General features: G+C 35.2%; 1 protein-coding gene across 3 annotated transcripts; it reads right to left on the reverse strand.

Annotated features, from left to right (window-relative positions):
- Positions 1-5,650: 5,650 nt before the first annotated feature.
- MEF20 (mitochondrial editing factor 20) lies at positions 5,651-10,117 on the reverse strand. 3 transcript variants are annotated; one of them, XM_016328317.3, is made up of 4 exons: positions 9,402-10,011; positions 8,570-8,691; positions 7,524-7,654; positions 5,651-7,418 (listed from the first exon to the last, which is right to left on the reverse strand). In XM_016328317.3, the coding sequence occupies exon 4, from the start codon at positions 7,356-7,358 to the stop codon at positions 5,910-5,912; it is 1,449 nt and encodes a 482-aa protein (XP_016183803.1). In that variant the 5' UTR covers positions 7,359-7,418; positions 7,524-7,654; positions 8,570-8,691; positions 9,402-10,011; the 3' UTR covers positions 5,651-5,909. The 3 variants fall into 3 exon arrangements, with proteins under 3 accessions (XP_016183803.1, XP_016183804.1, XP_088359781.1); XM_016328318.3 differs by lacking the exon at positions 7,524-7,654 and having other exon boundaries at positions 9,402-10,117; XM_088503655.1 differs by lacking the exons at positions 8,570-8,691; positions 9,402-10,011 and having other exon boundaries at positions 7,524-8,550.
- Between the last annotated feature and the right edge of the window lie 1,000 nt (positions 10,118-11,117).

Consider the following 11,117-nt stretch of genomic DNA (forward strand, 5'->3'; position numbering starts at 1 on the left):
GACTTTGGTGCGTAGAAACCATAATAGAGTACATGGATTATATGTTAAAGATGGGTCTTGGTCTACTGATCCAGATATTCTTCAGGAAGAAGCCCTCTCTTTTTACAAGAATCTCTTTGGTACAACGGAAGAGGTTGAGGTTGATTGTTTAGGGGATGTTCCGATGCCCACTCTAAGCACTGAGGCTTGTGCTAGGTTAATTGACCATGTCTCTTTTGCGGAAGTCAAGTCAGCAGTATTCAGTATGAGCCCTTTTAAGACTCCTGGTCCAGATGGCTTTCAAGCTTATTTTTTTAAAGAATATTGGGAGATAGTAGGCACTGAGATTTGGAATATTGTCCGGAGCGCTTTTTTGGGAGAGTTCTTAAATCCTAGCATCATGGAAACTCTGATTGTGCTTATTCCTAAAATTGATAACCCTACCTTTATGAAGGATTTCAGGCCTATTAGCTTGTGTAATGTTGTTTATAAAATTATCACCAAAGTATTGACTAACCGACTTCGGCCTTTTCTTCCAGATATTGTTAGTCCTTTACAAGGAGGTTTTATTCCGGGTCGTGGTGCCCTGATAATATTATTGTGGCTCAAGAAATTCTGAATTTCATGAAGCACACAAAATCCAAGAAAGGTACTCTTGCTTTTAAAATTGATCTTGAAAAAGCTTATGATAGGGTGGATTGGAGGTTTTTGGAGAGTACTCTCATTGCTTTTGGTTTTCCTATCATCATTGTTAATTTGATTATGACTTGTGTCCGTGCATCATCTCTTTCTATTATATGGAATGGGAATAGATTGGATAGTTTTGCTCCTAGAAGGGGGCTTAGACAGGGCGATCCAATGTCTCCTTACTTATTTGTGCTTTGTATGGAAAGACTTGCTTGCTATGTATCTCATAAGGTGGTTGAGGGTGTGTGGAAACCAGTTTCTGTCACTAGGGGTGGCCCAAAATTTTCTCATTTGATGTTTGCAGATGATCTCTTACTCTTCTGTCAGGCTACAAAGAGTCAGGTCCAAATGGTCATGCATTCTCTTAACATTTTTTGCAAGGCATCTGGCATGAAAGTGAATCTTGAAAAGTCTAAAGCTTTTTGTTCTAAAAATGTGACTGCTCGTAGAAGAGATATTTTTACTAGTGTTTCTTCAATACGTTTTGCTTTGGACTTAGGAAGATATCTTGGAGTTAACCTTAATCATTCCCGTATCAGTAGGGCTTCTTTTCATTCGGTGATTGAAAAGGTGAGGGGAAGATTAGCTAATTGGAAAGGAAGGCTTCTAAATAAAGCAGGGAGACTTTGCTTGATCAATTCTGTTGCAGCATCCATTCCTGTCTATCATATGCAGGTATCTTTTTTTCCAAATTGGGTTTACGATAAATTATCTTCTATGATGAGACAGTTCCTTTGGAAGGGTCAAGTTGATGGTAAAGGTCTTTCTCTTGTTAATTGGAGGACCGTGATCACTCCAAAAAAATTTGGTGGCCTGGGTGTTAGAGATCCTGCGTGTGTTAATATATCTTTACTTGGTAAATTGGTGTGGCAACTTTTTCATTGTCAGGACAAGCCTTGGGTTGCTCTATTGAGGGCGAAGTATCTGAGGAATGAGGGAGTTTTAGATGGCCCTGTCCCTTGCAATGCTTCTCATGTTTGGAAGAGTATCTCAAAGGCTTTTGGTGCTCTTAAGGATGCATTCTCTTGGTGCGTTGGGTCACTTGATCAATCTTTTTGGTTTGACAATTGGAGTATTGAGGGCCCAATTGCTCAAGATGTCCCTTTTGTACATATATCTGACTCTGATTTAACTATTAGAGACGTTTGGAAAGATGGTCAATGGAATATCTATGATATTTTCTCTATCATTCCAGAAGATGTCAAACAGCGTTTGAATGCTTATAATCCGGATTTGAATGCTGGAGAGAGTTCGGGTTGGTCGTGGGGTGTGGCATCTTCTAGACTTTACTCAGCTAGGAGTGGGTACAGTTGGCTAGCCAAAAGAAAGTTTGACTGGAATGAGCATGATAATTGGTTGTGGGTATGGCGACTGCATATTCCTGAGAAGTACAAGTTCTTGATTTGGCTCAGTCTTCATAATGCTATTCCTACGGCAGAGTTTCGTTTGGGTCGTGGTTTAGCTTTATCTAACACCTGTCATCGGTGTCAGAATGGTTCTGAATCAATTCTTCATTGTCTTCGGGAGTGCCCTAGTGCCAAGGAGGTCTGGAACCTTTTAGGCCTGTATTCAGATAACTCGAATTTACATGATTGGCTCTACAGAGGTGCAAGGAGTGAAAATATTTTTCTTTTCTTTTCGACCATCTGGTGGATTTGGAGAAGCAGGAATCAGGACTTATTTAATATAGATGATTCATGGAGTGCTAGTAAAGTGGTGAGTTTGATTCGTAGTTCAGTAAGGGAGTTTCACACTATTTTTGCTATGCATCAATCTCTGTCTCCTCCTTCACTTTGTTTGCATTGGGTTCCACCTCCAGTTTATTCTGTTAAATTGAATTGTGATGCTAGTTGGTTTGCTCCTTCTGGCTATGCTGGTTTTGGTTGTATCATTCGCAATCCTGATGGATGTTGGTTGAAAGGTTGCACTGGGAAAGTCGAAGTGTGCAGTGTTCTTTTTGCTGAATTGTATGCAATTTGGAGAGGTTTACTTCTTGCTTGGGAGAGTGGATTTCGTGAGGTTATTTGTGAAACAGACTGTTTAGAAGCTCTTTTCTTGGTAAACCAAAGAATGCTTGGTAAGGATATTCCGGAATGGGATTTGGCAAAGCATATATAGGAGGTTATGAATTGGAATTGGAGAGTCTCTATTCTTTTAATTCAGAGGACTGCAAATAGTGTTGCAGATTGTATGGCTAAAGCAGCTGCTTCTGTCGCGGACATTCACTCGAATTGGAGCCAACCATGGAGTGAGCTTCAACATCTAATAGATTTAGATATGACCCTAGCCAATTAATTTGGTTTTGTATCTTTTTTTTTCTTTCTTTTGTATTTAGTCACCAAAAAAAAAAATTATACAGTCTTCCATCCTTTCTTCTTCTCATGAGGATATACTAAATTACTAATTAAACGTGATACTTAGATTTTCAATCAAATATATAACATCTAATTTTGTAATATTTTAAATTTTAATAATAATTTTAAATGTATTATCTCATCAAAAATAATATTTTTTAAAATTTATCATGGATGTATATAACTAACCAATCCAGCTACACATCTAAGTATTTTTGACAACTAAATCTAATTAAGTTGACCCAAACTCAACAAAAATTATTTTCATCATACCAGCGTGTACACATGCGTGTTTCAACAATACAAAATATATTATTCTTTATCTTCTCCTTCTCCTTCTCCTTCTCCGTTTTCCCCTACTCCTTCTCCTCCTTCTTCTTTTAAATTCGTGCAAGTAGGTACTTCTTCTTCTTCTTCTTCTATTTCGTTATGTCATCACCAACAACACCAACATGTTGTTAACATCTTTATTGGTTATGACTTTTTCTGGTGTCATCATGAAATAATTTCGGTTTATTTTTTAGTTTATTTTGGTTCATTTGTGAATTAATTTCAGTTCATTTGTATGTTAATTGAGGTTCACCTAATGTTGTTGATAAGTATTGACCAAATTTTTTATTTCTTAAGTAATTTCGGTTCATTTCTTAGTTTATTTGAGATTCATTTGGATTCAGAAATGAATTCGATGTATTTGTGTTAATTGAGGTTCACTTGATGCTGCTGACAAATATTGACCAAAGTTTTTATTCCTTAAGTAATTTCGGTTCATTTCTTAGTTTAATTGATGTTCATTTGAATCCAGAAATGAATTTGATATGCTTTTGTTGGTAATTGAGTTTTTTTACTACTTGTTCAAGTCTGAACTAATTAAATGGAATATAGTGAAATTTAATGAAATTGAATAAAGTGATAATAAATAATTTTCATTCTTCTTTGCTAAAAAATTTGGTCAATACTTATTAGCAGCATCAAGTGAACCTCAATCAACAAACAAATGTACTGAAATAAATTAAGAAATGAACTAAAATTATTTAATGATGGATTGATGGTATAAGAGAAAATTAGGACTAATAAAAATATTTGCAAAATGTTGGTACTATTGGTAATGACAATAACGAAAAAAAAAATAAAAAAAGAAACTGCAACATTGGAAAAGAATCTACGTGCACAAATTTAAAAGAAGAAGGAAAAGAAAAAGAAGAAGAATATGTATGTGTGAATTTGAAAGAAGAAAAAGAAAAAGAAAGAGGAGGAGAATTTGAAAGAAGAAAAAGAAGAAAAAAGAGGAGGAAAAGGAGAAGAAAGAAAAGAAAACAGAAAAAGAGACGAAGAAGGAAGCACGTAACAACTTAATTAGACTTAATTAAAAATTTTGCTTGGACATAAAGCTTTATTAATAACTAAAATCACCTAAAAAAAGCTCGGATACTATCTCAAATTTTAAATTTAAAATATGTATCACAAATCCCAAATCGTAAGATAATAAACTTAACCAATTCTATATTAATTTTTGCGTTAACTTGTTAATTTAAATCGATGGTTATAGCCATTATTAATGGAAAAAGAAAATACACAATAGTACAGATAGGACAAGAATAAATCTTTCAAACATAGATAAAATCATAGTGTGTATCACTCTTAATTATTTAACTGGAAAAAATAAATAATAATAACAACAATTGAAGGATATATAAGCAGAAGAACTTAAGTGCATTTGAATTCGTATAGCGTTTGAATTTATACAGCGTTCTTCAAAACCTTGTGTTGAATGGTGCCTTCTTAAATGCTCTTCTTCTCCAAGGTTGCCAAGAGTGTGGAATCACAACCACCTCCTTTTGTTCCTTCAAAATCGCATAAATGAAAAAATAAATAAAACAATAAATAATTATGAAGATATCCATAATTTAAAAATAAAGATATATTTGTCTTTTTATAAAAAAGTTTGATTCTTCTTCTTAAATATTATAAATATTAATTTTTATTAATAATTTTAGTATTAAAAATCCTTTTTAATAATTAATTTTTTTTAACCGTTCTGTAGAATAATTTTTTCTTTATTTATTTAGTATTCTAAAAAATCAAAATCCAAGTTGTCAATTTTTTGTTAAGAATTAATTTATCTAATATAAAAATTGTTAGGACTAATTCAAAATATTACTCACGTAGTCACGTTAAACTAATATACCGGAACAAAGAATAGACCTACCACAAAAAAATTGAAAATAAATGTTATACATGAAATCCAAATTTTCAAATAAAGAATGACCACTTAAATTACAGAAGTGGAGAACTTTTTGTGTTATATGCAAAGAACAGAATTAATAATAAGTTGTAATAAGTGTTGACAATGCATACAAGCTATCAGAACAATTAAAAAGTGGCTAAAGATGATCAATATTTATGAATTAACATTTGAGTTGTACTTTAATATTTTTTTTCATTTTGTTTTCTCCTTTTTTTTATTTGCTATATGGTTTCATCTTGAGCTCAATACAATTTCACTATCAGAAGTGTTGAAATGTGTTGATCACATTATTATCCTAACTATCTAATATCTCAAAATTATGATGATTCTGTCAATATTATCATTTTCATTCTATCCCCTCTGGAAAATGTAAATAACCATATAATTAACTAATTATGCTTTTATTTGGCACTATCACTGCTACATATATAGGAGATAGTAATACTTAACCAATAAAACGTAAGAAAATGTTACTAATGATCGTACTCTTTTTACAAGTAGAACCATGAACCAAAACTAATCGTTAAAGACATTGAAAGAGTTCCTCTTTCTTTATCTTCATTCTAGATTAATGCCAACTACTCCATATTGGTTGACCAAAAAGTTCTCATTGTTACTACCAACGTTGTTGTATCAATGTTATATTACAAGGTAGCCATGTTAACGGTTTGAACAGAGCTAGAACCAGTTCTGTTCAAAACACTCCTGGCTTTCATGCCTTTCCTTATGGTTTCAACATCATTCCACCTTTCGGCTGAAGCATAAACGTTTGAAAGAGCGACATAATCCTCGCTTGTCGAAGTCACATTTGTACAAGTCTCCTCTTTTAACTGCAGAAGAAACTTACCCACCTTCTCTCCCATCACAATGTCCCCATGAATCTTGCAAGCTGCAAGCAAACTCCTCCAAATAACAGAATCAGGACTAATTGGCATCCCCAAGGCAAAATCATAAGCTTCTGTTAACTGTCCGGCTCGGCCAAGAAGGTCAATAATGCAACCATAGTGTTGTATCCGAGGTGTCACTCCGAACACACTCTTCATATCGTGGAACAATTGAAGGCCTTCTTCTACAAGCCTAGCATGACAACAAGCTGAAAACAAACTTGCAAAAGTTGCTTCATTCGGCTTAACACCATAAGCTCCCATTTTATAGAAAATCTCCAAGGCTTGTCTTCCTTTCCCATGTATGGCTAAGCCAGTAGTCATCGCTGTCCAAGTCAAGACATTCTTCACATTAATTCGCCAGAAGACGGATAAGGCACTGTTCAGACATCCGCATTTCGCATACATATCCACCATACCAGTTCCTATAAACACATCATATTCAGGACTGTACCCTGTTTTTCCTACAAAGCCATGTATGCAGGCCCCAATGTCTATAATTCCCATTTGAGAAGCTGCTGAAAGAACACAAACTATGGTAGTATCTGTCGGCTTAACACCACTAGGATCCACCAACATGTTGCGAAACAAAGACAACGCAACAGCAGCATGATCCTCATTTCCTTCTTTCATAGAACAATAACCTGTTATCATAGCATTCCAAGTGACAACACTTCTTTCTGGCATTTCATCGAACATCCTTCTGGCAGATTTAATATCTTTGTGGCTAGCATAAAAATGTATCTTTGTAGTCTGAACCAAAATATCTGATTCAATCCCATGTTTTACTATAAGGGCATGTAATTGTCTACCTAACCATAATGATGAAACCAAGGGAGAGCGAGCGCAGGCTCCAAGAACAAAATTGTAAGTATAATCATTGAAAACCATGGCTCCCCTTGAAAACTCATTTTGGAAAGTAGTAATGGACTCCTCGGGTTGAACACATCTAATCAAAGTATTGAAGAGAAACAAGTCTGGCTTGTCAAAATGCCGGAACACTAAATGTGCATTATTAGCAACATGTTTGAATGGCGATTCGCAATAATGTTCAATTAACTTGGCCAATAAGGAAGGAGATTTGATGCCATTGGTGATTAACTGAGCATGAAGTTCCTTCACATGGTTGGTCAATTTGGGTAAAGAATACAACAAAGGAACACAGCTATGCCTTGGAAGAAAAGTCAACATGAGGGAATTGCAACCCATAAAGGAAGATTATGAGTCCTTGGATGAAGAAATTGTTTTTCACCTTAAAACCCATGCACTCTGCCAAAAATTCAGGTTGAGTTGTTCAGTTTTATTAAAGCTGGCATTTATACTTTAATTTATTGATTTCATGCCAACAATCAACAAAATATACCAATTTCATACCTAGAACGGAGTAAGCTTATAGGTAAGTTATTTCCAAGGATGTGATCATAGTTGTCAGAACCGAACTAGTCAGACTACTGGTCATTAGTTCAACCGGTGGGTTACTAGTTGAACTGGCTGATCCGGTCGTACTTAAATAAAAGTATAAAATAGTCGAAAACTTAAAATTAAATTTTGAAATATATATCTTCACCAACATTAACAACAATCAAGTCTCAATTTCTAATACGAAAATAGACATATTATTAGTCAATACTACAATAATATCTTAATTTGACACAATAATAATGACAATCAATTAGGCAATTAGTAATCAATTCCAACTAAGCAATTAACAATCACAATGCAGCAATGGAGCCTATTAACAATTAACAATTAATCAATTAGGCAATTAACAATCAATTTTAACAGTCTATTAGCAACTAACAATCAATTCTAACAGAGCCTATTATCTAATTCTAATTACACTATCACATTGACAATCAATTAGGCAATTAGCAATCAATTCCAATTAGGCAATTAACAATCACATTGTAGCAACAAAGCCTATTAATAATTAACAATCAATTAGAGGCAATCAACAATCAACTCTAACAATGGAATTTCGGGGCCCTCAAAACTAAAATTGAAAATAAGGTGCATTCCTATTATTTTTAATAGCAGAATCATAATATCATAACCACAAAGTAAAACTAAATAACTAAATATTAATCTCCAAACATTTTCTTTCCAAATTCAAAATTAGCAAACCAACACAAAATCCGCAATCAGCAGGATAACTAAATTAGTAATTAGCAAACTTCCCATTCAACAAATTCAAGTCTCATCATAAATTCATAACCAAACAATCAGTCCATTACATTACATACATAGCACCATATTTAGAGCAAACAAACACAAAATTTTTGGTGACTAAACACACAAAATTAACTAACTTTTTTCTAACTAAATCATTTTGATCACATTAAAAACTAAATTAACCAAATCACAATTTTTTTTATGAACAGATTAAAAACTAAAAAAGTAAGCAAGAAAAATTAAGTAACCTTCGGTGGTCTTCCAACAAGCAGAGACGCACGGCAGCGTGCAGGCAGCAACAACCACCGACGATGAGGAACGAGCAGCAACAACCACCCAAGAGACGGAGGGAGGCGCGGCGAGGAGGAAGCTGTAATGAGTAAAATATAGGCCAAGGCCCAATTAGGATAGTTTCATTAGTAATTGATTTACTATAAATAGATATAGTAGAAATGTAATAGAAAAAAACCAGGAATTGAGTAATGTGTAGTCTTTCTTCTTTGAAATTCCATCAATGGAATTATTCTCTCCCTCTGAATTCTTCCTAATTTCCCTCTGATTGACTTCTTTATTCCTAAATCCTTCCCCTTACAATGGTGCTTTCATTGGGCACCATTTTTCCTTTTTTTTTTTATAGTGGTTTAGCGATCTCACCTCCAAGGGTACAAATTGGAAGTGTAGATGCGTGTTTTACTACTTTTTTGTCTTATACTCAGAGTGAATTGGAATTATGCTGCAACATTGAAGACATTTCTTAATGGATTGGAAACTTACATCCATAGAGAAATTATCTTTGATGATCCTAAAACTCTTTGGGATGCATTTTATTTAGCAAAATTTTATGAAGAAAGATGGAAAAATCCGTTTGGAGAAAATTCAAAGCCAAAATTACCCTCTCACAACTACCAGATTCAGATCCAAAAACGTTTCTCAACAGAAATTCCATATCAATCACAATTTCAAATTTCAGATTCAGCATTTCAAGCAAAAATCCAAATCCAGGGCTCCATCGTAGAACAACAGAAAAGCTTTCAACAGAACACAAAATTAGAAGCAGAAATCAAGGTCAAGCGACAGAACCTCTGAACGCTGGCGGTCGTACGGGGTGAACAGAACCAGTTGAGGAGGACGACAACATCCACGACGGCAGAACCACTCGGAGCAGTGGCGGCAGGCTCAGCAAGGCCAACAGTGGCGCCGGGACGGTGCCGTCGCGAAGGGGAAGGTGGATGACGCAGATCTATTGGATCGGGAACCAACACCAAAGCCACCTTGCCGGTTTACGGACGCGGTGGTCAGAGGCGGAGCAGCTGCAAGAAAGCCCGCACCAGAACCAAGACCGCGGAAGACGAACGATGGGGTGGTAGCAAGCGGCGCCTCCGTGAAGGGAAAGCTCGCGACACCCGAGTTGACGAAGCGGCGAAGGTTAGAAGAGGCGTTCTGTTCCGTTGTGTTCCCTCAATCGTGGCCAAGCCACCACCACTCACGGTGGCGGTTTTTCCATGGGACCGCGAGCGTAGATGCGGCACATAGAAGAAGCGGGACGAGGTATTGTCTCCGTGGGTGGCAATGGACCAAGCAGCAGCACAGGAGCCTACCCAGGCAAAGCAGACGGCGGAGATACAGAGTGGTCAAGAGATGAGTGGTGGCTGTTTTGGGGTGGTGCCCTCTCTTTTCAGGTGCAGCAACGAGAATGAGAAAGCAGAGCATGAGGAGCTGTTCCTTCCTCAAGGGTTGGGCCTTTCTCGAATGTGTCAAGCCCAATTTACCTCAACAAGAGTCCAATTCACATCAACAAATAGATTTAGGCCTACAAAAACTATTTGAACCAGATAGAGGGCCTTATTTTTTTTGAACAATAGAATCTTGGAGGTAATTTTTTATTTTAGACAGTAGAATAAAAATAGGTCAAAAATATCATTTTAGGATTAATTGTTACTTTTATTAATTGTAATTAGAGTTTATAATTTTTTTCACAACCTTGTCCGCAAGTTGTTATTAAGGAGAATGTAACGTAATAAGTAAAATATAAGCCGTGGCCCAATTACGATAGTTTCATTAATAATTGATTTACTATAAATAGATATAGTAGAAATGTAATAAAAAAAATAAAATTTGAGTAATGTGTAATCTTTCTTCTTCAAATTCCATTAATAGAATTATTCGTTTTCTCTTAATTCTTTCTAATTTCTCTATGATTTGATTAATTCTTCTTTATTCCTAAATCCTTTCCCCTTACAGAAACACAGCTCGAGCAGAGACGCGATGAAGGAGAGAGGCGAAGGAGGAGTGGCGAGACGCGAGAAGCCGAGCAAAGACGGAGGAGAGAGGCGGGGTGGTGGGTGCAGTGATAGCGAGGACAGGCGACGACACAAGCTGACAAACAAGAAGCAGTGAAGCACAGCTCGAGCAGGGAGGCAAGAGACGTGCGAGTAGCCGAGCTCATACGGAGGAGAGAGGTGTAAGACCCAGAACTTTTAGAAAAATTTAATTATTTATTTGTAGTTTTAATTTCAAAAATTATTTTATTGAAGATAATTAAAGACAGTTTTGATTATCAAAAATTATTGGAGATAATTATTCAATTGAAATAAATTAAAATTTTTGTTCAAACTTTATAATTATTGAGTATCTTTCTATTTACACCTTAAAGTTTTAGAATTTCAAAAATAATGAGAATTTTATATGATTTAATTTAAATAATTGATATTTTAGAATTTAATACTCTAATCTTTACATTAAAAAAATTAATTATATTATCTTATATTTTAATTTAGAATACTTATTTAGAAATAA

This window comes from Arachis ipaensis, chromosome B2 (genome assembly GCF_059453495.1).
Source record: "Arachis ipaensis isolate K30076 ecotype BB chromosome B2, ASM5945349v1, whole genome shotgun sequence".
Taxonomy (NCBI): domain Eukaryota; kingdom Viridiplantae; phylum Streptophyta; class Magnoliopsida; order Fabales; family Fabaceae; genus Arachis; species Arachis ipaensis.